At 36.2% G+C, this 26,875-nt stretch overlaps 2 protein-coding genes across 2 annotated transcripts in view; one reads left to right on the top strand and one right to left on the bottom strand.

Moving 5' to 3' along the window:
• LOC124939940 overlaps window positions 1-11,724 on the top strand; it is a 48,896-nt gene extending 37,172 nt beyond the window's left edge. Inside the window, exons 4-5 of the mRNA XM_047480404.1 lie at window positions 11,047-11,179; window positions 11,277-11,724. Coding sequence (XP_047336360.1) covers window positions 11,047-11,179; window positions 11,277-11,431 — 288 coding nt within the window. The 3' untranslated portion in view covers window positions 11,432-11,724. The remainder of the gene's footprint in view (window positions 1-11,046; window positions 11,180-11,276) is intronic.
• Window positions 11,725-15,178: 3,454 nt separating this feature from the next.
• On the bottom strand, window positions 15,179-18,625 carry LOC124939026. Its single transcript, XM_047479543.1, has 2 exons — window positions 17,783-18,625; window positions 15,179-15,202 (listed from the first exon to the last, which is right to left on the bottom strand). The coding sequence occupies exons 1-2, from the start codon at window positions 18,623-18,625 to the stop codon at window positions 15,179-15,181; spliced, it is 867 nt and encodes a 288-aa protein (XP_047335499.1).
• Between the last annotated feature and the right edge of the window lie 8,250 nt (window positions 18,626-26,875).

The raw sequence follows: 26,875 nt of genomic DNA, 5'->3' as shown, positions 1-26,875 counted from the left end.
CGAGAGACGGATGCATAAAATATTTTAGGGCCGAGGTTTTGATGAGCAGCCCGTAACACAATGCTTTCAATTCTAGTGAGTTTAAAAAACGGTAAATTCCAGTTTCTACAGATATTCCAGTTTCACTCCGTGCTTGGAATTCTTGTTCACGTTCCCGCGAGGGCGCTACAATCTGATACAATATCTTTCCATAACTCTTCAACGCTCATGTGGGTTCTGTCATATACCCTTGCATTCCGTTCTTGTCAAATGTTATACACCACTACTCTAAAGCCTCACTTGAACACGCTTGTTGCAAATCTATTTCCCTTGACTTGTGTAGTGTTGCATCTTTGATTTTATTTCCATTCGTTCGGGAAACTGATCAGCTCCAGGCTTTTATAAAATCTGTCCCAAAGCTCTGAAGCAATACAGCAGCTCCCGAATAGATGATCAATGGTTTCTTCATTTCCTCTACATAGAAGACAGTTCGTGTCCGGAATGCTCATATACTTGCTGATACGATCACAAGTGTTGAGTCTTTCTCAGAAGGAGAGCATAGGATGAACTAGTGTCTAGGGATAATCTTTGTTGACCATACAAGAGGAGCCCATTCTACTTTCTGTGCTTTTTCCCAAGTTACCTCTATATTTTCTTCGATACTAGCTTCCCATTGTCTTCAGCTTTCTATTCATGAATATCTGGTCTATCGTGTAGTTGTATGTTACTTATATGATCAAGTATCCTCTATCCTTCTGGATTTCTTCTCAGGAGTGAGTCCCAATTTCCGTCTTTAATGTCTCTTATTTTCGCTTCTGTGCAGTTCCTTCTGATGTGGGTATTTTGAAACTCCTCCTTGTGGATGATAGGCTGGTTTTCGAACCAGGGGTCGTGCCAGAATAGAGTGCCTTTCCCGTCCCCTAGCCGGATGTCATAAAGATCTGCAATATCGCTTCTTAGTTTAAGAATCTTTTTTAGAGATCAGCTCATACCTTCATGAATTTTACAGGTCTAGATGCTGGTTTCGTATTTCATAAAACTCGTATGCACCCATTTGATCCATAGTGACTCATGATTGCGCTCTAAAACCCACAGATGCTTGAAGGTGAGAGCCTTGTTCCACTCGATACAGTTCTTCAAGTCGATGCCTCTCTCGTCATTCAGTTTGCAGAGAGTGGTCCATTTGACTTTTTTTCCTCCTCTTTCGCTACTGCCCCAGATAAAGTTCCTCATCAGTGTATCGAGCTCCTTCATTACCTTCTTCAGAATGACCATTTGCTGCGCCCAGTAGCCAACTATGCCCATGACCACTGTTTTGATAAGTTCGATCCTCCCTGTAAAAGAAAGGTTTTTCGCTGCCCAGCCAGATATCGTGTTTTTTACCTTTTCAATCAGCGGCTTGCAGTTTGAGATCTTGATCTTCTTCGCGGTTAACGGAATTCCTAAGTACGTTACGGGAAAACTTCCTTCCTTGATGCCCATGATGTTGAAGATGTCCTGCTTCGTTTCGTCATTTACGCCTCCATAAAATGCCACACTTTTTGCTTTCATTAATAGTTAAACCTGTAATCTCAGAAAAGAACGTTAGTGCAGCCCTAATAGTTTTAATGGAATCAATGTCTGCGTGCGCTAGAATGAACAAGTCGTCAGCAAAGCATAAATGAGTTACCTCCTCTACCTCACAAAATGGGTGAAAGATGTATGGACGATTCTTTCGGAACATCGCGAAGATGCTCTCAAAGACCGCCATGATAACTACGAAAAGGTAAGAAGAGAGGGGTCCCCTTGCCTTACCCCGTTTTCACCCTTGAAATAGCCTCCGTGGACTCCATTGACACTAACAACAAAGCAGGATGATGAAACGCACTGCATAATCCAATCAATAAAAATCATAGGAAAAGCATAAACAACCATAAAGTCTCGAATGACTTCCCATCTAACAAAGTCGAAAGCTTTCTTGATATCTATTTTGAAATCCACTCTCGGGATATTTTCTTATTCCCGTAGCCTTTTAAAAGGCTCTGCATGAGAAGAATATTATGAGAGATTGTCCTACCAGGGATCAATGCAGATTGGTTAAGATTTATAATTTTTCCTATGACATTTTTAAATCGTTTAGAAATGATTTTTGAAATTATTTTATAAATCACATTGTAGCAGGAAATTGGTCTGAAATCTTGTACTTTCTCGGGTACCGTAGTTTTTGGGATCAAGGTTAAGACCGTTGTATTCCATTGCTTTAACATCTTCATGTTCTTGAAAAACTCTAGAACCCCATCAGTAACGTCTTTACCCACAACCGACCAATTGTCTTTGAAGAACTGTGTATTAAACCCATCAGGACCCGGACTTTTATTCCCATCAATACTAAACAGAGCTTGTTTAACCTCAACCCTCGTGACCACCCTTATCAACTCGCGACTATCTTCTGCAGAAATTTTCCTATCAATAATCTGATACAATGTATTCAGGTGACTTTGATGCTGCTTTCTTGTACCCATAAGCTTCTTATAGAAATCGATAGCCAAATATTGTACACCCTTTTAACCCTGAACATATTCACTATCATCATTCTTCAGTCTGTATACATTGTTTCTCATGTTTCTAGCCTTGCATTTTCTGTGGAAGAAAGCTGTGTTTTTGTTAGGGGTGAGCAAATGGGTAAAACCAATCCGTTTTGTTTGATCCGTATTAAATCCAAACTAAGTTTATCCAATCCTTAATCCAAACCATTTTACTAATTAATACGGATCGGATACGGATTGAATTGAAAATGGTTTTGATAATCCAAACTAAAAAATATTTATATATATCAGCTTGAAATTAGTCAACAATTTTTTTTTTATTTTTTTTTAATTCGAATTTTTTATTATTATTAAATTTGAATCTGAAAAAAATAATTAAAAAAAAATATCCTTGTCAAGTGATGATAAGTAAAATATATATTATATTGAGATGAAATTTAATTTAAAGAAAATTAATTAAAAAATATATTTTTATTTAGATTGTTTGGATAATTTGGATAATCCTAATCCAATCCGATTTAATTCAATCCGAACAGAATTAGTAGGCTTGATACAACCCATATCTCTGACACAGTCATTAAAGTCAATCATATCCCATGTTATTTCAGATTCTGGGCTACGATCAGATTCGTTTCTGGTTATGTTGTAATCACCAAGGACAGCCAAAGATTTATCACTACCGAACCAGTTTCTAAGACAGTTCTAGAGGAGTCTTTAATCAGTGTTTGAGTTGCTAGCATAAACAATAGCAAAATTAAACAAGATTCCAGTGATTCTGTCTTTAACCTCCTCCAGGATTGCTTGATCATTCAAAAAGAGAGTCCTGACCTCAGCAACTTTGTTATCCCAGATAACTCAGATTCTGCATGTTTTGTCATTTGAGTTGTGAATGATTTCTCAGCTCCTATCAATACACAGCTTTCTAACTTTCTCAACGTTCCGGCTTTTGACTTTTATCTCAAAAATACCCATAATAGTGATCTTCTGGTTCTCAATGATCCTCCTAATTTCTTTGCATTTCAGAGGGTCATTGAGTCCCTTTATGTTCCATGTCACTATATTCATGAATGAATATAAGTGTTGGGTTCCTGACTTTTTAGACTATCCTGGACCTCTTCATTAGAGAAATCGTAAGCATCACTTGTCTCGTTATCCACAATGGCTACAGCTTGATTACATGGAATACTATTCAAATTGAGTGGGGGTTGTCTCACATAGATCTCATCTTCTCCCGTTATAGAGTCGGTGGCTTCTAGATCCAGGATCTTTCTGCTCTGTCTTCGCTTTTCAGCTTGTTCTTCTTTAGTAGGTCTTTTGTGACTTTGAACCTCTTTATTATTGGATTCATATCTATTATCGATTTTAATTCGCCCTACTTCAGAACCAAGGCTCAGTTCTTTATTCAAGACTTAATTGTCTTCTTCTGCACTTGATCTTTTAATTTCACAAAACTCAATATTTTGTAGTTCATTCTCAAGAGCTTCTTTATTGCTTGTTGGTTTTTCAATATTTTTTGTCCAGGATTTTCTTGTTCATTATCTCGAAAGGTGGCTCTGAGCCCATGGATCGGTTCATTTCGAATTCTGATGACATTGCTTTTTTGGTTCCTGCTTGCATTCCTAGAATTGTGAAGAGTGAACTCACGACCTATTGGAGTGCCATCAGACCCAATTTTGTTTGTTTCATATGGGCCAAGTATTCCCCGTCCAATAGATCTTTGAATTCCAGAAACTTTAAAACCATAACATTTTACATTAGGACTGGTAGTAGCAAGTCTGATAGCTTGAGTAGTATTCGGATCAACAAGTCCAGGACTAGGCTTAACATGGTCAATATGGCTAGGTACGGTAGCATTATGAGAAGCTCTAGGACTGGTGTGGCTATGTCTAGCTTTATCAGGACCGATATCCTGACCAGGATCGACGTTTTGAACAGGACCTATTCTTGAGAAAACAGAATCGCTAAGACCAGTGCCCTAAACATGACCGATAGGATCAGCGTTAGCAGGGCCAACTTGTACCCTTACCCACTTCATTCTTTTTCCTATCTTCTTCCTTACTCTTATCTTTTCTTGTTTTTGGTTGCCCATCCTATCATTATCAGTGTGTTCATTGATGTTAAGTTCAGACATGTTCACATTTCTCTCAACCTGAGCCTGGTTAGAGTCATTGATACCGCCTTCCTGAGCATTGTTATTGACCTTCAATTTTAGATTATTATTGACTGGACATTTATTCGTAGCGTGTGTAAAAGTGATACACCATATACATCGATTTGGTTTCCATTCGTATTGTACTCCAATGTCAAATAAATTTCCCAGTCTATCTTTAAGTTTAAGCTAAATTGGAAGAGAGCTACTTGGATGGATTTCGACACTAACTCTGGCCACAGATGCACGCTCGTAACCTTTCATTGTTGGGTCAAACATAAGTGGTTTGCCTATAATGCTTGAAATATAGGAAAGGCCCATTGGGTTGCACATGTGTGGTGGAACATTCTTGAGATTCACCCAAATTTATTCAAGTTCAGGTGGTCTATGATTAGTATTAAGTTTCTCTCTCCACTTGTACAACTTGAATCTTTTTCCTTTGATAAAGGTATATTCGCTCTTTATGATCGGCTTTATTTCACTTCCATTCCTAAAGGATAGAAAGTAGAATCTGTGATCATTGATTGTGATCCTCTCCAGACTAGAGGATTCCCACTGGCCCAACAACGTTCTTTTAACCTCAGCAAATGGTGCCTTCATGTTTCCCATAAAGTGACCAACTATGACAAACTCCCATTCCTTTACGCATTTTTCTTCAATTTTTGGTGGGAGCTCAAACCGGTGCGGATGATCAAGTGTAATTACCTTTAGGTATAAGGTGTCTATCTTGAATTTTTCCCTTTTCTGGATCGTTCATGGCATTTCCATTCCACACCTTTCCTTCTTGCCAGGTTTTGTTTGGGTTGCTCATGATTGTATACACCTTTGTTTTATTACATTTAAAAATTTCCTTCATGGCGTCAACCGTCCACTTGATCACTTTATCATATTGGTCTTTGTTGAAGAGATTCCAATTCTTTAGATAGTGACTGTTAAACTGAGCATTCAATTGATTATTTCTTTCCTGGGGTATAGTAATCTCTTGTTTATTAACTTGGTAAAATAGCTTCTTCATCTGGTTTCGCAGTCCTGCCAAATTTGCTATTTTGTTTTTCCTCATTGACCACGTTGGACAAGTAGTAGGATCCTTGTTATCAGCTTGAGTATTTTCTTTGTCAGGAATTGCAGCAGTAGGAGGAGCTGAAGAGATGACTATTTCAGGGTTTCTATCTTTCCTGACTTGTTTGTTCTTTTCGGCCCATCTAACCCTTGTGTTTCCCACAAAACCGTTGTCTTCAATTGTTCCAATCTTCTTTAGAATATCCCGTTCAGTACTCTTCTCTTGTGTGTCAGTTTTCCTCTTTTGAATGCTATCAATTGGAATTTCAGGATCCAAATTAACGAGTGGAGAAAACGCACCCATGTTCAATATCTTTGTGTTAGCCTCGGGTATCACAGTTTCCTTGGGATTTACTTCAACATTTTTCTTGGAACTTGAGTAATTTCCTTCATGTTTTTCATTTCTTTTATTTTAGATCCATTCTTACCCTTCTTAGCTGTTTTAGAATTATTCGATCCTGTTACTTGACCGATCCTTTCCATTTCAGCACTTGTTTTGGAAGAACTATGCCCCTTTGCTTTTGGTTTGATCTTTGTTGTTGACATCTTCTTCATGGACTTATGATATTCAAGGTCACATATTATTGTCTCATCATAGTCGGTGCTATCGTCTGATTCCAAATCAACATCCATGATTTGGTTCTTTTGATTCGATTGGTGGCTCATAGCTTTGATTGTAGAATTATCATCTTGTCAATTAGGACCGGAAGATGCAGCAATTGTATGACCAGAAATGTAAGTAGCACCAGGGCTTATGTGAGCAACCAAATTATCTTTTTCAAACTCAGCCAAGCGAAAACCGTTGGCTAACCCCTTATCAGACTCAGCCAAGCGAAAACCGTTGGCTAATTCTTCTAATTTCATACATTATTCACCTCTTATACCCTGACTTATATTCTGACCCAACTTATTTGTAGATTCCATGAGATTCATACCCAGACCCAGATTTTCAAACAGATTGTCATTCATGGTGCCATCAACCAACGAATCAATATAATTCCCAGCCAAGCTTTCACCATTGACTCTATGAATCAAGTTCAGTTCATCATCCCTTAGATCTATTTTATTAAACTTTTCTGATTTAACTGAATTTATTTCCATGACCAGCTCCAACTCAGATCCAATTTCTTCAGTGTTTCTAGATTCTCTTAGACTATATCCTTCAACAGTTTTAGCTAGATGTGTAGGTTGTTTAGAAGATCTTGCAATTTTAGCCCCAGTTTCAGAATCCTGGGCGCATTTAGTGTCTTCTGTCTAACCTTTTTCTAGCATAGTCCATAGTCTGGTTGTCTGACTTTTCATCTGATCCTTAGTAGGGAAGGTAGACTTAGCATTTTGATCATCAATGGAACCCAAGACTTTCAGTTTTACAAGATTTCCCATTGCAGAAAAAGATTCTGAAATTATGTCATTCTTTGGACCCAATGGACTCTGAGCAGCTGATATCTCCAACTTTGTAGAGGCAATTTCAATATGACCCATTTTGCTCAGTTCAGCATCCTCTCTAGTAGGACCGGTAAACTATGTTTTCTGATCTTTCTCTGTAACTGAATAACTCAAACTGTCATGTTTTCCTGTTTCTGAAACTAATCCCAACCTTGTAATATTCTTTGAACCTACTGAATCTCGACCAACAATCTTATTCAGCCCTGACATATTTACCTCAATAGGAACCCCAATATCAACTTCAGTAGGATCATTCAAAACAGACATAGATCTCAGCTTAATGTTTTCACCCGATGCAGAAACAGGCCCCAACATTGAGCTTTCAATAGGATCCGATAAACATGTACAATTTATGTCATTTTCCTGCATTACCTTAGAGCCTTTTGACAGATTATTTCCAACTTTGGGACCGAATTTTCAACACAAACAACCCGATTGTCATCAGTTTCATCTAGGTAAGATTTCAAATCCAATTTCCCAACAGAATGACCGGTCATGTCTATGGTACCAATTAGAGACCCTAACGGTCCATTCTGTGCAGCAATTCCAATAACAACAAATATTTCTGGATTTAAAGTCCTATCATTTCTATATGTAGTACTATCTTTTCCTATCAATTCAGTCCTATCATTTCTATTATGAACATGCATATCATTACAGTATGAATTCCCAATAGAACTATTCTCATATAATTCATCAGCATGTGGGAAAGAACACATACCCGATGATGTATTTGACATAGAATCAATAGGCGCATCTTTTCCATTTTTAGAACTTCATCCATGATTTATGGTTTCTGCTTCCTAGGATTGTTAAGAGACCTGCGAGTTCGTCTATCAAACCTAGCCTTGTTGTTTGTCGACGGCCCCTTCAGCACCTTCTTAGGATCATCATGGAGGACTTGAAGGACGCCCCTTGCCCGAGTAACAACACTGGACGGGCACGTACCAGTCATTGGAAAGATCAAGCGCAAACTGCCTAATCTTCAAAAGAGCTACAGGGGTTGGAATTCTGCAGCAAAGGGTGGGCGCAAACAGCACGATTGGAAACCAATCGCACCGGAACAGGGCTTGAAGATAATTGCTCAAACAAAAAAGGGTTTAAGCAATTTTGGAACGGTCATTAGCAGCAAAAGCTTCCTCCAGACCGAACACTTGATTCAAACGGCGAGAAAGAAGTTCAAAGGAGACCTACCTGCACCTCGCGGTGTGGTTTGATGTCCCGATCGAGGTCCGAACTAACCTGTAAACGAAAAATGAGGAGAGGAGGGCGACCGACGCCGATTCGACGACAGGTCTCTGTAGAAGGGGGTTTTGACGAAATGCTCCGATCGACGGTAGGAGAAGATGACCGCGACCGTTCCTTACACAACAGAACACGTTCCAGAGGGTGCACGACAACCGATCGAAGGTGCTGGAGGATGGCGGCTGACTTCCAATGTAGAAGCGGTCGCAGTGAGAATCTGTGTCGTTTGTGTCGTTCGTGCCGATCATGCCGATTGTGCCGATTGTGCAGCCACGATCCAAATATCCGATCAAGAAATTATAATCGCGATATCTTGCTATTCCTCCGGCCAAATTGAAATTCCTTCGGTTAGATTGTAGGGGGGAAAGAGACACATTTGTTAGAGAAATTTGAGATCATTCCGACGTCGGAAGCTCCGGCGACGTTGATGTGCCAGTCGTGCCCGAAGTGAGAAAAAAAAAATCTCCAAAGAAAAATTCTCTCTCTAGATGCGTTTTCAGTTACTATTTGTCCAGATATTGATAAAGCCATATTGGGTATTCAGGTCTGGACAAATGAACTACAGAAATAAAATTCTTCAGTTGTTTATTAACTTGAGGTGCTACCTGTGTCATTGTGTAACTTTGTCTTTGGCAGACCACAAAATACACTTCTTTGCTAACTTTTCTCCACATCATTGTGTGATGCCGGCCACACAGGCAAGTAGCTTAACCACTGATAAACAATTCTGTTAAATCTATCTCGAATATATTGCAAAACTTAGTCTTGAGTATAATTTCCTTAAATTTCAAGGCATTTGTTGTTTCATATTAACTTTAGCCCATATTTGATTATCTAGCTGAACATGGAGTCCCATTTTTATTTTCAACTATTAAAAAGCTACTGAAAGCATCACTCTGATTCTTTTGCCCCTCTGCAACTCCTTCCCTTAGGAGACATTTATTGCAGATTCATTTTCTACTTTACCTTAGGTCTGATTAATTTCATTCTTGTTTTGTATGATCTTGCCTTCTCACTTCATCAGTTTACAGTGTGAATAGAGGATCAAGTGGCTACGTCATGAGGATAGCACAATGAGGAAGATTATAAGTCAGCGAAGAGTTCAAGATCGTTGGGATAAAGTACTTATCTTATTCTATGAGAAAGCATCTTTTAGTCTAATCATTTCCCTTCTTCAAGTTCATTCAGCTCACGGGTTGTTACTTTCATTATCCTATGCTGATATTTATTTATATTCAAATATAGTTGAGAAAATATGTGATGTTTACATGGGGTTGCAACGCATTGAAAGAGAAGTACAACAATGTCGAAAAAGGGTCATGTTGCATTGGCCTAATGGTTGGTACTTTGCATAAGAGAATTGGATCTTCAGTTAAAAGAGGTCAGATAATCAGAATGGATTCTATCAGATTTAACAAGAAAATCAACATGGAAAGTGAGAAGGTAATAGTTATGTTATCATGTGATAATCAGACAAGAATTATGCATCTTGCGGTGATTTAATTTTTCGACAATAAAATTTTGCCTACAGGAAACCGCATTATTGCAAGGTGCTCAAACCTTGTCCATGATTGAGATGCTGCTATGTTCTTTTTTCGGCTAAAAGTATGTTATTTTTTCATATCATTGAAATAAGAAATGAACATTCAATATTATGAAAATTGTCAAACTAATTAGTGATAGAGTAGTGGTAACTTCCTATTCAGTAGTGGTTACTATCCATTAACATTTATTGTATAAATATGTTAGCATATTTCATTATCAATACAACAATAAATTCAGAGATCTTCAATCCCTCATCTCTCTCTCAAAACTCACAAGTATTTGTCTCAGCAAGCATTTTGCACTATCCTTCTCCATCCACTTGAGAGAATACATCAACTATTTCCATTATTAGATTTGCAACTGCAATTTCTATGATTAACTACATGTAAAATTGACGGAAATTCTAACCTGTTTTCTTTTTTATAGTTGAAGCCATTGATTTTTATTTTTATTTTGGGAGTTTTCTTCTTCTCCCAATCAATCATCTGAAAAGATTAGGTTTTAATTGATTCTTGTCTATTTTCTTTTATTGAGAGATAATTGTGACAGGAAGTAACTACATGATCAAATTTTATCAATTAGTTATGTCTTTGTCTTTGTTTTCATATATTTACTCCATCTATCCAGCTTTAAGGATATGTTAGAAATGAAAAAAATGATACAATAACAATGTGACACTTATTATTTTTGAGACAGGAAGAGTTGTCGAATGAATAATGTTTCCCACGTGTTCAACACTCTCTGTTAATACAACACTTTAACATTTAAAAAATAAATAAAATGGGATTGAAGAAATAACTTTCATTTTCAGTACATAATTTAGTGGGAAATACCTTGGGCACAGGATGTTGGATGAAGGAGTTGTGCTAACCCTATTGCTAATTAACAAAAAAACAAACGTTGAGAAAGTAAATTGAAGCAATGGCCTAGATTGGTATTCCCTAGATAATTGTACTACTATTTTGAAAGGAAATCTATGTATTCATACCCTTGTCTTGATCATCTATATCTGTTTGCTGTTACAAAGTAGTAATTTAGAGAAATATTTTCTTTTATGGTAAATTTTTTTTTACATTTTGTACCTAACAACTTTTTCAGGATTTGGAAAACAATATGGTTGGAATTGTAAAGGATGATAAGAGGCGACAACACCATCCTTCTCAAGAAAGTGATAGTAAATCTGATTATCGAGGAACTAACAATTTTACTTTGCCTCCACCACCTTTATTAGGTAAAAACTCTACTCTCTATGATATTGCAATAGGATGATCGTCTCTTCAAATGTTCTTCTATGAAATTCAACATTAAATTATTTGTCTTTTTGTCAGAAGACATGAAGGATGGTTCTGAAATTAGTATATCAGAGATTAAGAGGAATTTCCAAAATCTATATGAATACAATGTCAAGCTAAGGGATGAGCTAGTTGCTGCTCATACTATGATTAGTGATTTGACATACAAAGCCACATCTTCAGCCAAATAAATAAAGTCAAAGTTTTCAATGGAAGGAGACATAAAAAATGCGTCAAATCAAATCTATCCAAGAAAAGCTTTGGATGCAGCTATGTTTGGAAAAGTTTCAGATTATCGTCATCTAGTTGGCACAAAGTTGTCTTTGCCACATACATTTCCTTCAAATAGAAGTTCTTCCATGCTGTAATGAAAACAATGAGATATAAGGAAGTTTTGTAGTCAGATCTCATATTTGTGATTTAGAGCTGTATATGTTGTTGTACATCATGTTGATGAGAATCATGTATATATTTATTTACACACTAAATGTGATATAAGAAATGCACTGTTGTTGTACATTTCGATTTTTTTAATATATTATATATAATTATTTAATATAGGTAATAAATTATATAATATATAATAAACTATATTATTAAAATAAATAATAAAAAATGAATTTGGTTTTCGGTTTGATTATCAACTTGGTAGCTCACCGAGTTACTAGTTAAAAAGACGGTTTTCGCAATGGGAGCCTTTAAAGCTCCTGGGCTGGAAGGAAAAGAAAACACTTCACAACAAATTGATTTTCATGATTAAAAAAACATGATAAAATTATGAGTTACAATACAAGATTGATTGTGAAAAGATTTCAAAAGGAGAAAGGTATTGTCTACAACAAGATCTTATCTCTAGTGGTCAAATTGATGACAATCAAAAATATTTTGAGTTTGACTGTGAAAGACGACCTTCATCTTCAACAAATGAATGTCAAAACTAATTTTCTTCACGGTGATTTTGATGAAGAGATTTACATGCGAAAACTACAAGGTTTTGAGATAAAAGAAAAAAAATAAGTTTCTAGAAAATGGAATATTAACTCTTGAGAAAATTATCAGAAGTGAGAATCCAGCTGATATGTTGACGAAAATTATGACAAACGAGAAACTGAAGATGTACACAACTTCAATTGACATTTTTCGTTAAAACACCGGATGAAGAGACACTACCAATTGAGAAAAGATTAATTTAGTCTCCAAATAAGAGATTATTGAGTTGTGAAGCTTACACTTATAATAAACTCTAATTAAGTTAATATTTGTAGAGTTTATTGGATTTGTGTTTGAATTTGGGCTTAAGCCTGACCAATAGTTATTTATGTTTTATTACCTTATAATATGTTATAATTAAGGTTTTTACATGTGAAAACAGAATTCCAGAGAGAAAGTGTGAACCAAAAACTATATATATTCTTTTTTCTTCTTTATAGTGAAATCAGGTGGCGACACTAATTTTATCTTCTTACATTTTTTTAGATCGTTTCAAACCTGTCAGATTTTGGGATACAAATCCTAACACTAATTATACAACTAACAAACTCTCAAAATACTAAAGATATTTTTTTTGAAAACACAAAAATTCAGGCATTGGCAGAATTGGCTCTAAGAAATTTTTGGATGCTCTGGTTGTATTTCCTTATTGCTTGTCATGGTAGGAACTCCTTTATAGCGGCCGGATGTCGTGATTCTTCTTGAAGAGCTCCAATTCGGTCGCAGTTTTCTGATATGCTATGAATTAGGATGAGGTAATGTTTAGATCTAGGGCAAGACAATACCTTAATAACAGTTTGAGATTGGATAGGATGAGAAAATATAAGAAGATAATTGTGATTACAGATCCCGCACAGATAGATGGGATTATAATTATAGAGGAGATTAAGAATTGAGGAAAGAGAGTTATGACTAACCTTATATTGAAATGAGAAATGATAAACTCAACGAAATGTTAGCGAAAGCAAAACCACGAATCATACGCGGCCTTGCCACGTGGGTAAGAAAGAGATAGAAAAAATAAAATAAATTGAAACGTTTTATTTCCCCCCAAAAACCAAAACCCTCTTTCTCTCTCTTTCTCTTTCGTTTCATTTCCCCTAAACCCACCGATGATTCTCTTCTTTCATTTTTATCGACTTCTCTTTCGATCGATCGAAATGGTAAGTCTTCTTCTGTTTATCTATTGTTCGTTATCTTTCGTTTATCTTCCGTTTCATACTTATTCTCGTCTAGGCTGGTGCAGGTGCAAGTTCATCATCCGACAAAACAACACCAACTCCAAGGTAAAAGTACCATATATTCATCTTTTTATAATCAAATCTGTATAACATTGATGGTTTAGTGCATGGATTAGGGTTAAGATGAATAGGGTTTAGATCATTGGTTTAGGGTTTAGGATTTAGCGATTAGGGTTTAACTGCATTTTGGGTTTAGCTGCAGAAGTAATTTCAATTAGGGTTGTAAAAAAGAGCCATTTCTGGTCCCGAAACCACCTTTTTGGTTTTAAAACCAACATTTCTGGTCCTGAAACCAGCATTTCTAGTCCCAAAATCAGCATTTTTTTGTCCCGAAACCAGCATTTTTATCCCGAAACTAGCATTTCTGGTCCTGAAACCAGCAATTCTGGTCCCAAAACCAGCTTTTCTGGTCCCGAAACTAGTTTTTCTAGTTCTGAAACCAACATTTTTGGTCTTTAAACCAGCATTTCTGGTCCCGAAATTAGCATTTATGGTCCCGAAACCAGCATTTTTGTTCTTGAAACCAGCATTTCTGGTTCCGAAACCAACATTTCTGGTTCCGAAACCAACATTTCTGGTTCCGAAACCAACATTTCTAGTTCCGAAACCAGCATTTCTAGTCCTGAAACTACCTTTTCTGGTCCCGAAACCAGCATTTTTTGTCCCGGAACCAGCATTTATGTTCCGAAACCACATTTTCTAGTCCTGAAACCACATTTTCTAGTTCCGAAACCACATTTTCTGGTCCCGAAACCAACATTTCTTATCCTGGAACCAATATTTCTGTTCCGTAACCACATTTTTTCTAGTCCCAAAACCACAATTTTTGGTCTTGAAACTACCATTTTTGGGTTATTTCTGGTCCCAAAATCACCATTCTAGGGTGATTTTGGGCCCTAAAATTGTTATTTCGGACCCCAAAATGGTTATTTCAGACTCCGAAATGGTTTATATACGATCTTTTATGGCTATTTTATTTCTTTTTTAAACCAATAATCTTATTGTAATTGTAATTTGACTTGTAGGTCATGTAAAATCCAGGTCTTCTTAGTGATCAAGTTAATGAAGAAATGAGATTATTTGAGATCTCTCGAAATGTATAATAGGTTGTATTTTAAATGTTCTATGAAGGACAAATTGTAACATTGTAAATAAAGTTTTTAATTATGTAAATTTCTAGTATAACAACATTTTCTTCAATTATTTTTGATTTTCTAGTTTTCATTATAATGTTTCAGATTAAAAAATATTCAAAAAAGTGTTTCTACATAGCATAAATCAAACAAATATATTTTTTTAAAACAATTAAATAATCCTACATCAAACAAGTCTTTATAAAAAAACTGATGAGTTTTCAATTAATGTGTATTGAAGCTAAATTAACGTGTTTTTCAGGGGAGTACGCGTTGACGCTTCTTCATATCACCCTTCTTTTTCATAAAGATCATTTTTTCTTTACTCTTCATTAATGGACTCCTTATGATCTCTATAACCATAGATGGCATTTTTGTCCATATAATTCATTATTGATTCATTTGTATTAGAGATTTTGTATAGAAAAAGAGTAATGAAAAGACAATCAAGTTTACTGAAATTCTTTGAGCAAAAATTATATATATGTCTGTTCTTTATAATAAACCAACAACACAACTCAAATGTAATCTATTCTCCAGACCTCTCCAATAGATCATTGTTATTCTTCACTGTCTACGCCGGAGAAATGACAGTTAACTGCAAAGAAACGAAACAGCCATAAAAGTTCTTATAGAAATCATTTCGGGGCCCGAAATCACCCCACAAAATTTGGGACCCAAAATCACCCCGAAATGCTGGTTTGGGGACTAGAAATTTTGGTTTCGGAACTAGAAATAGTGGTTTCGGGACTCTTTTTTACAACGCTAATCCAAATTGATTCAGCAGCTAAACCAAAAATGCAGCTAATATAGAATATTGATATCCAAATCTTTTACAACTCTAATCTAAATCGATTCAGCAGCTAAACCATAAACGTTAAATATAAATATTGATATAACAATCATTTCGAATGGAAGATAAACGAACGAAAGAAAAAAGACTTGTCATTTTGATCGATCGGAAAAGAAGAAGTCGATGAAACGTTTCAGTAAGATCGTTAGTGGGTTGGGTTTTGGGAAAATGAAACGAAAGATAAAGAGAGAGATTATCGTGGGGGTTTTGGTTTTGGGGAAAAATGAAACGTTTCATAAATGGAAGAAGTTTACCATTTCGATCGATCGGAAGAGAAGTCGATAAAAATAAAAGAAGAGAATCGCCTGTGGGTTTAGGGAAAATGAAACAAAAGAGAAAGAGAGAATGAAAAAAAGAGAGAGAGAAAGAAGAGAGTTTTTGTTTTGGGGAAAATGAAAAGTTTCAATTTAATTATTTTTTTTACTCTCTCTCCTACCCACGTGGCAGACCACGTGAGATTCGTGGCTTAGCTTTCGTGGGAATTTTATTGAGAATATCATTTCTCTATTGAAATATTGGTTGAATGTCTTACATTCTCAGATTGCTGCCTTCTTAATCATTCAATTGTTGTAACCATTTTTCCCTCCAAGTTTTCCTGCTAAAACCTATTACAGATGTCCAACCCAATTTTTCTTTTCTCACCTTTTATTTAGCTACTAAAATATAAAAAATTTCTGTTAAAACAACTTATTTGTAAAATAATTGCCAATGATTATACCCGCCAACTTATTCCAGGGCTTACATCCCTAATTCTCAATTCTCTTCGTAACATTAGCCTCTCCATCACATCTTGTTCGACCACGAACAAGCTGAGAGTCAGAAGTAGTTTTCCCCATTGACAACACAAAATTGGGAGAACGATCCATCAACATAGATTCTTCTTCCCATGTTGCATCATCATCAGAGGAATTAGACAATCTAATCAAGAACTAGCCCATGTTAATTCCTTCTTTCCACACCACTCTTTCATCAAGAATAGCCATTGGTTTAAAGCATCATTAGTGCACAATATTGGAATATGAGGAGTAGCCAAGACAACACCTACTCTTTTCTTCAGCCGTGAAACATGTATAATATTGTGCATTCGTGATGTTGAAGGAATGTCTAGCTTATATGCAACTTTTCCATTTTTTCCACCACCAGATAGGGTCCATAGAATATTGGACTAAGTTTGTGCAATTTTCCTCGAATTGATAAGTGTCGTTATGACTATAATTTAACAAACACCCAATCCCCTACTTCATACACACAATCCACCCATTTTTATTAGCTTGTTATTTCATGCGGTTTTGGGCTATTTGAAGATGAAATTTCACCAGATTAAGTTAAGGGCTTCTTCCCTAATAGATAGGCTACGATCAACCGCTTCTACTTTTGAATCCCCAGTCAAATAAGGATAATAAATTGGTGTTGGTTTTCCATATACAATATCATACGGTGATGATAAAGTTGTCGAATGAAAGTTGGTATTGTACCACCATTTCGCTAAAGGAAGTCAAGTTACCCATGACTTAGGCTTTTGGCCAACCATACAACATAAATATGTTTCCAAACTCTGGTTGACTACCTTAGTTTGACCATCAGTTTGTGGATGATATATCGATGACATGGCCTGTTGAATGTCCTGCAACTTACATAATTCTCTCCAGAATGTAGTTACAAACATCTTGTCCCTATCACTTATAGTAGTTAAGGCCATACCACAGAGCTTAAAATATTGTCAAGGAATACCTGAGCAATTGTACTTGTTGAATATGGATGTCGAAGACTGATAAAATGTACCATCTTTGAAAGTCTGTCTACTACCACCAAAATTGGATGTCGAAGACTGATAAAATGTACCATCTTTGAAAGTCTGTCTACTACCACCAAAATTGCTGAGTACCCATTAGATTTAGGCAATCCCTCAATGAAATCCATAGATGTGTCACTCCAAATTGACTTAGAAATAGACAAAGGTTGCAGCAACCCTTGGTAACCTTGAGTTTTCCATTTTTATTGTTGGCAAACATCACAATTTCTTATAAATTCTCGGACATCCCGTTCTAATCTTTGCCAATGATAAGTTTGTCGAAGTTTCTGATAGGTGACCATCACCCCGAATGTCCACCCACCGTTGAGTTGTGCATTGTAGAAATTACATAATTTCTCAACCCTTAATCAACACCTACTACAATCCTTCCTTCCTCAATTGTTTATTAATGAAAGTGAAACATTCCACCCCGAAACCATCTCTTTCCAATGTGAGTATAAGTTTTGTCCAACTTTAGATTTCACGTTTGAGGAGCTTGCCTTAGGCTATATAATGTTTTTTAATTTGAGCACCATATTTCCATTCCTTATGACTTTGAGTCCTTCTGGTTGAGTCATGTATACTTCCTTTTCGAGTTCTCCATTGAGAAAAACTCGAAACTTTGTTTTTAGCGCGAATGGTTGTCCCGTTTGTTTTGCAACTAGAAATATTCGACAAAGTTGTTTTGGAGGAGAAATTTGCGGAACACCAGTAGTCATTCCCTTATTCACTAGGGACTTTAATGCTTGGAAGTTAACATGACCGAGACGAGCATGCCTTAACCATGATGGATCTTTAAGATTAGCCAAAAGGCTAACTGATTTTGCCAACTTCAAGCAAACTTGATATAGTCGATTATGAATTCTTCTCACTTTCATGATAATGCATGAAGGGTTCTTAGCAAAGACTTTAAGCTCTTCTTCATCCATCACCACCATGTGACCTGTCTCAGTAGGTTGTCTAAGACTCACCAGATTACTTTGTAAGGAAGGAATGTAAAAAACTCCATCGATAAACCATTGGTTGCCATTTTTGCATTCGAATATGATAAAACATTTTCCAAAAATTTGTATTGTGGAACCATCTCCGAACTTCACCTTCCCAGTTACTGCCTCATCTTGTTCAAAGAACTTCTCTTTATCGCATGTCATGTGATTGTAGGCTTTGTTGTCCAAGAACCAAACACCTATTGATGTCTCGTTGTTCTTATCTCCTTGGGTTTCTGTAGCCAGCTTCATTTCATTCAGCATGACAATATTAATTGGTGGAATCTCCTCCAAGATTGCGTTAAGAAATGTTGGTTCAACGTTGTCCGCGTGGGTAAGGTGTTCTACCTCGTTCTTCTTTTCTCTACACTGTGTTGAGTGATGTCCCATCTCGTGCAATTAAAATAATGAATGTGACTTTTGTCTCGAGGAGCTCCTCGACCATTCGAACCACCTTCTTTGTCTTTTTGTGACAGTGCTCCTCGGCCTCCTCTCCCTTGGCCTCTGCCTTGGGTTCTACCTCATCGACCAGAGGTCTCACCATTTGTGGAATACACTTCCTACGAGTCTTTCTCATCCTTTATAAACAGTGTCTTCCACTCCACCTAAGTGAGTAACACTTGTCCTTCGCTTCCTCCAACGCTTGCATGTGCGCTCCTCGAAGGCCTTTATCCTTCCAACTACTTCCTCGAATGTTAACATCTCGAATTCATAAAACTGCTCAATGCCGACTATCACACCAATAAACCTTTCTAACACTGTGTTGAAGAGCTTATTTACTAACGAGCATCATTGAGTGTTTCTCCAAGGCTCGAGTACCTGAACAATATGGATGTGAGTTGACCAACATATTGATCGAGCGATTCAATTTTCATGTGCATCGTAGCGAACTCACTCTTCAATATCTACAATCGTGCATTCTTCACTCAGTCTGCGTCAAAAAATCCGTCTTGAGATAGTTCCACACTTCTTGCGTTGTCTTCTTATTTGCCACCTGCTTAAGAAGATCCTCAGAAAATGCTTATAGAAGATGCGACCTCGCCTTGTTATCGAGTCGGGCATCAATCTCTATGCATGATGCTGACTTCAATGCCTCCCACACTCCTTGGTCCTCCATTAAAGCCTGCACACAAATCACTCAACTGGTGTAGTTCGTGAGTGTTATTTGCGGATAGTGGAATATGTCATTATTTTGTTGCGCTCCTGATGACCCTGCACCGATCGACATTTGATCCCACTGGATTATTTTAGGCCTGCACCTGATGCTCTGATACGAATTGTTGGTCCATGTACAAAAAAACTCACAAGAACTTGGGGAAATTTTATATGAGATCTTCAATAAATACAATATGAATTACTCTCTATTTTTATGAATAAGAAAAAACTCTTAATCTACTAATTTAATCAAACTTATTGCAGACCTTTCATTTCCCTCATCAATGAGAACGTTCAATTTTTTAGATTATTGCACTTTTCATTTTTTACATTATTGCAGAACTTTCATTTCATTGTAGAGGAATAATGCAAGAGATTCTAGCTAACTCTAATCACTTAAACTTGAATTCACGGAAATTTTGAAGAAAACAAGATTTAATGATTTCAGACAAATAAATTGTTACAGTGGGTTTAGGATGAGTCTAGGACGACTTTAACGAGTTATTTAGGCTTTTAAAAAGTGTCGAGCACTCTTAGAATGTAACTTGGTGCCTTGAATCACGAATTTGATTTTACAGCAAGTTCTCCTAAACCTGAGCCCATACTAATACCTATGGCCCGTTTATTTATGTCTTCCGTTATTTTAATCATTTTCTAATTTAAATGTCTATAACGATTTTCTAAAAATTTAGAAAAAATAGAAAATAGATTAGATTTTCTAGACAAAATGAAAAAATCATTTTATTTGTTAGGATCCTTTAGGATGATTTCTCTATTTTTATAAGCTTATAACTTGAGTTTTATCACTCTAAAAATGTGAGAAAAATTCATGGATGATTCAAATATTTTATTTGACCTCTCTATGCATTGATTTCAAATTTGGAATAATTTCAGATTTTAAACACTTTTGTCCTCTCGCATATCATTGTATGCAATATTGATATTTATTTATTTTAGTTAAGTACAATTATCTTGGGTACCTTATACGCATGTTTATGGGCAGACTGGACATAACCATTAGGTACATGTTTATTGATAGTCTGGGCATAACCCTTTGACGTAAGCTGGAAGTAGGTTTAAAAAATGAAGATTGCATGTTTAGACATTAATTTAAAATTTAGTATAATTTTTCATGTTTTGAAAAAATTAACGGTTTTAGAGTAGAGGTCGTCGTTTTGGACGGACGTGTGGGGCATAACGTCGATGCTCATTCCCACACGTAATCAAATACTGAACCTAGTTTTTTTTTACAAAACTCTATTTCTTAGTTTCTCACGGAGCAAGCTAGGTGTCGACTCTTTTGAGCCAACACTCATCCATAATGATCCTCTTAAGAATGAGCTCACTTTGAGTCAATTCCTCAATTAATCAATTAATGAAACATTCTTAGGAATAATTTGGAAATGAAACATACAATTTCAATCCTTCAATTTCAATCCTTCGTCCCCTCGGGAATTCGAGAGGAGGTAAGGCATATGGCTAAAAGTGTCTCGAGTGGATTTTTCCGGATTGGGCGTTTTGGACGCTTTCATGACCAAATTATCCTCTTGATGCATCCTAAGAATTAGGACGAATAATAAATCATTAAAATAAGATGTAATAATCATATTTTCTAAATGACTAAAGATTTTGACTAGAAACCGTCATTTTAGACTGACATGAGAGATAAAAGTGTTGATACACTTTGTCCGAATGAGAAGCCAGAAAACTTACGGGAAATGTGTAACTAAGAATTGAACCCAAAAAAAGAATTGAACCCAAAAAAACATAATTTCTTATAATGGTTTACAAATTTTGTTTGTTTTAACTCTAGATAAGCCATATTTGTTCTATTTGTATCAATAAGTCAACAAAATTATAATCAATTTCACAATCAAAACTGAAACAAAACTGAACTATTAAATGAAAGAAAAGAAAACAGAGTTTCCCATAGATGTTGAAATGTAACTACTGTACACATTAAGTTCAAATTTCCAAAAAGTTTTGTTTGGCAATTTTTAGAGGTGAGAATCTTATATTCCAAAATTGCCAAACAAAACTTTATATTTCCAAAATTGATCTTTTTTCTCTTTTTTTTTTAATCTTCCCTTGTAAATGAAACCCCCTATTTATTAGAGAAATACAGAGGCGCCCCAGTTTTTTTCTTTTGTTTGAATTGACCTTCTAACTTCTTCTGCGTTGAATTAGAACCTCAAATTGCGGCCTGGATCTTTGACCAGCCCAACTACCTGCAAAATAATTAAATAAAACTATTTCTGATTTTTTATTTTGTATTTGTTGTTTCATAATATAATATATCTATATATTATTTTTATTTTTATTTTTTTAAAATAAATATTTTAAAATGCGATAAAAAAGTTAATTTAATTGTACATGATGTCGATACCAAATTTATTAGTTAATAATATAATGCAATGAATTCATTTAAAATAAGTGTGTTAACTCGAACTTTTAAGATATAAATTGATGTTTAAAACGAGTTTATAGAATTTCATAATAAACATTAAGCAATAAATGTTACATATTTTTGTTTTAAGACTATATTTTGTATAATCAGCTTATATGTTAAAAATTTAGTTCGAACTTTAACAATAATATTTTTTTAAACTTTATTTCTTTAAAAATATATTGTCTAAAGTTGAGCCCCAATTTCATATTTTACAATTCGATTTTTTTAGAGTATAAATAAAGAAATGATAAATAAAAACATAAAGTTCTTATTCCCCAATTGAGAGCGACAGGTGAAAGTATCGAGGTGAACCAAGGCGGAAGTATCGAGGCGAACCAAGGCGGAAGTAACGAGGCGAACAAAAACGGAAGTAACGGGGCGAACCAAAGCGGAATTAACAAGGCGAAAGCGAGATTAAAGAGGCGAAAGCGAAATTAACAAGGCGAAAGCGAAATTAACAAGGCGAAAGCGAGATTAACTAGGCGAAAGCGAGATTAACTTCTCTTCGTAATAGGTATACAATTCATGTAAATTAGTTATTTATTTTTCTCATTTATAATCTCAAAACTCTATTTCCTATCTTGAATTTGATTCATGATTTGAAAAATCTTATATATTTTAACTTGATTTGACTACTGAGAACTCTATTTTATAATAAATTTGAATTGATTTGTGATTCAAAAATTTACATGCGTGCGATGAAACTTGATACAAGTATAAATCAGGGACACTAACTATCTGAAACATATAAGACCTTTTCCACTATTAAAGTGAGCTTTATAAATCCAACTATTACTAATCTATCTCAAAGTTAATATGGTCTTTAACTCTATAATTTATTGAATAATACTAGTACATCAATTATATGTTTACTTGTTCCTTAGAACTCATGCCAATGGTGCACTAATTTGTTTTAAACTCATATATAAATGGCAAACATTGTTGTTCCTCTATTGAACAACCTGTCTTTGTGCTCCAAGCCAGTTTTTGAGTTTTCTTTTTGCTTATATGCTAGGTAGATTGGTTTGTATGATTATTCTTAGATCCTAAAACATTAAAAGCAATCTATTTATGTCTTTTTTTTGCTTTCTTAAATACAGATCTTACTAATAAAATATTGTTTGGATTTACATTTGAATCCAATAATACATTCATAATTTCTTAAAAATGTAGTAGTACTTGGATAATATATGTTTGTGGTCCAAATCTCACATAAAGAAATCTCACATAGTACTTAAAGTAGAACTTTAATTAGCATCCATCATAAATTGCATGATTTATGATCTATGTTACATGTATCTTAATATGTTCATATCCTTCAATTTATCCTATTTAGGAGGTTTAGTTATGGTTGAAAATCATACTAGTTATCAGTAGTGACCTCACATAAGTTTTATTTAAACAAGGAACAAGACACTATATATGCCAACATGTTACTTGATGTAGGAATACATTAATCTTAATGACATAAACCTACATATATTGGCTCTTGAAATAGTTATATTTTGAGGTATTGTTAATTTTAGTTGCTAGTAGTTTAGTTAGAGATAGCAGCATGAAACATTACCCATCAAATAGAATTGTACCTGGCCCTATACCCAATTTCAATATAATTATTGTCCCTAAGTCTAAGTAGTTTACTAGATGCTTAGGTTTTAGCATAAGTTTACAAACTGATGGGTATTGTAAATGAACTTTAATGGAGTAACAAACTGTTAGGCCTACGCATCAAGGCCTCGGTCCTAAATATTTATGGCACCTTTTTTCTCAGCCCTATGGTGCACATGGGCCGGTTTATGTTTTTTGTTGAATAATTCTGTTTTGTTTTCTTTCTCTCTTATTTCTCTCAAACCGAATTCTGTTATTCTTTTAAAGTTGTTGTAACAAGTTGGTAACCGAATACTCTTGGGTAATTCAGTCGTTTTAAATGCTGATGCCCACCCCACTTTTTGGGGGATGAATTGAAGTTTGTGAAACTTGTTACTCTAAGTTATTCTCTCGGTCTTGGACCCCTATCTTGGATTACTAGGTTTATTCTAGTAGTATTTCTCTTCTCACTTTCGGCTCTTCTCTCCTTAACCTCGAATTCTCTTCTCACCCAATGTCCGCTGCACTTGAATATTGAATTCCACCATTGGTCCCAACTATCAAGAACCCATTTTTGAATTAAAGAACTCGAAAGGCTCGGTTATTGTTTCAAGCTTAACATATTGGTATCAGAGTTGGTCGATTCTCAACATGGTAGAAACTCGCCAACAATCAGAAATGGATGCGCTCAAGGACTTTATTGAAAATTTGTCCCAACAAACAGCCGTGATGCAAGCTACCATAGACCGAAGATTTGATGCGGCTGAAGAACGAATGTCAGCCTTTGAGAGCGGGGCATCTGGAAATGTGCAAGAACCCCGCCACAGACCCTATGATGATAATTCTTGCCACGGTCCTTCCCCATTTAGGCCCCAGCACCCTGGCCAGAACCGCGACCAACACTATGTTCCTCCCACTCGGCTAACCAAGGTCGATTTTCCTCGGTTTGATGGGTTGGATGTCGAGAGCTGGCTAATATCCGCCGAGCAATTTTTTAGGGTGGACAAAACTAGGGATGCCACTAAATTAGAAATCGCCCCCATTCACTTTTCTGGCGAAGCAAGAATGTGGTATGTGTCATATCTTCAAAACCGCAATCATATGGAAGCATTATCTTGGGACGTGTTCAAGAGAGACCTTATGACTCAATTTACACCGTCTATACACGACACACCATTGAGACAACTGATGAATTTGAATCAGGTTGGGTCGGTTCAAGAATATAATTTGCGATACATGTCAATCTCTCAAAAACTCTACATCATGCCAAGGGAATACGTCATAGATTGCTACTTGTCCGGTCTAAGGGAGGAGATTGCAAACTGCATCAGGTTGCGATTCCCGGATTTTTTAAACGAAGTCATGGCCATGGCTAAAGTCCAAGAAGCAATATATCGGTCCTTAATGAGCAGTGGTAACTTGTACAGCGTTGAAGCACCGTTGCTGCCCACGCTATACAATATCAACACAGCCGGGCCAAGCACCAATACCGACTTCAAGAATTCATCATATGGGTCCTCTTCAAATGCAAACCAGGACCATGTTAAGCAATTAGACCCAGCCTCAATGGATGAAAAGAGAAAGAAGGGCATATGCTACTCTTGAAATGAAAAATGGCAACCAAACCATAGGTGTAAATCAAAGTTATTCATGGTCTCGGCCAATCAAGAAGACCAAGAACCCGATCAAGAACTTGTTTTTGATGATCTACCTTCGTTGCTCGACCCAAGGGATGAACCAGCCATATCCTTACATGCCTTGACCGGTTCTAAAGCTTTTCAAACGCTCTAGATTCTTGGCAAAATTGGGAACTTGCCGGTAGTGATCCTAATCGACACAGGCAGCACCCACAATTTTATCAATAGCAGGATTTTGGAGAAAATAGACCACAAAAGCATAGTAACCCGGGTGCAATCGGTTAGAGTGGTCGATGGGTCTAATGTGTTATGCTCTAGTGTTTGCAAAGACTTGAAGTGGTCGATGAAAGACAATGAATATCAAACAGAAATGAAGGTAACTTCCATGGATGAATATGATATTGTGTTGGGCATTGAATGGCTGATTACTCTAGGCCCGTCATCTTGGGACTTCGAAAAGTTGACCCTATCCTATGAGAAGCAAGACAGAACCACGGTCCTAAAGGGGATTCCTCGGTCGCAGGCCACTTTGATGCATGGAAACCAGCTGGAAAAGACTTTAGATGAATGTAGTGTTGCTGCCAAAATGCAAATAAAGAGTAAGCCCGAAGGCCAAACTGTTTCCCTCGCGGCAATGACCTTGGAAGATATTCCGGAAGATCTAATTAGAAGCTATGGCTCATTCGATGGCCCTGTTATGCTGGTTCGGGAAAAAGACTTGGCCTGGATTTTTAAAGACACTATAGAGTATAATCGAAGCTGGAAGAAATTATTTTTGCACCAGGCGCTGGAGATATTGCAGCAACAAAGGTCAGCTCTAAACAATGAAAAACACGACCTTGGGTGCATAAAAATTCCTTACATGGGCGGAGTGGCAAGTGACCCGGTAGTGCAAAAGACTACGAGGACCCGACCAACTCCACTATTGAAACGATTCTGCCGAAAGTTTTTTAAGAAGTCCGGTCCTATGTTGCGACCCTTACTGAATTTACTGAAGCCCGACCGAAGCAATATTTTTGAAGTTGAAGATGCGCATTAGAGGCTGACCAGTCCAGGGTCTTTTCATCGAGGGAGACAACTTTGAAGGGGGAGATTATGTTAGGCCTACGCATCAAGGCCTCGGTCCTAAAATATTTGTGGCACCTTTTTTCTCGGCTCTATGGTGCACATGGGCCGGTTTATGTTTTTTGTTGAATAATTCTGTTTTGTTTCCTTTCTCTCTTATTTCTCTCAAACCGAATTCTGTTATTCTTTCAAAGTTGTTGTAATAAGTTGGTAACCGAATACTCTTGGGTAATTCAGCCGCTTTAAATGCTGATGCCCACCCCACTTTTTGGGGGATGAATTGAAGTTTGTGAAACTTGTTACTCTAAGTTATTCTCTCGGTCTTGGACCCCTATCTTGGACTACTAGGTGTATTTAGTATTTCTCTTCTCACCTTCGGCTCTTCTCTCCTTAACCTCAAATTCTCTTCTCAGTCTATGTCCGATGCGCTTGAGTATTGAATTCCACCATCGGTCCCAACTATCAAGAACCCGTTTCTTGAATTAAAGAACTCGAAAGGCTCGGTTATTGTTTCAAGCTTAACACAAACACATGTAAAAAATATAAGATTTAACTTCCATTAATAAAATCAAGTAAGACTTGAGCTAGTAAAATGTTTTTTTTAATTATGGAGAACTATTATAACATCCACAGTCATGACCCTCTGCTTCAACTCAAAACTTCTAGATGGAATTGAATTCGTGACAATTTAGTCTCTTAAAACGATTTTTATCACTGGACTATCTTAGTAGGTTTGAACTAGGAAAA

The sequence above is a fragment of the Impatiens glandulifera genome, chromosome 5 (genome assembly GCF_907164915.1).
Source record: "Impatiens glandulifera chromosome 5, dImpGla2.1, whole genome shotgun sequence".
Taxonomy (NCBI): Eukaryota; Viridiplantae; Streptophyta; class Magnoliopsida; order Ericales; family Balsaminaceae; genus Impatiens; species Impatiens glandulifera.
The sequence above is the reverse complement of the archived record's forward strand: the minus strand, read 5'-3'. Positions and strand labels throughout refer to the sequence as shown.

Coding starts and splice junctions, on each gene's coding strand:
- LOC124939026 (XM_047479543.1), bottom strand. CDS start 18,625: ATGGGACATCACTCAACACAGTGTAGAGAAAAGAAGAACGAGGTAGAA. Junction 15,203..17,782: donor TCATAAGGAATGGAAATATG/GTGCTCAAATTA, acceptor GTTTCTTTGCAG/TTAACTGTCATTTCTCCGGC.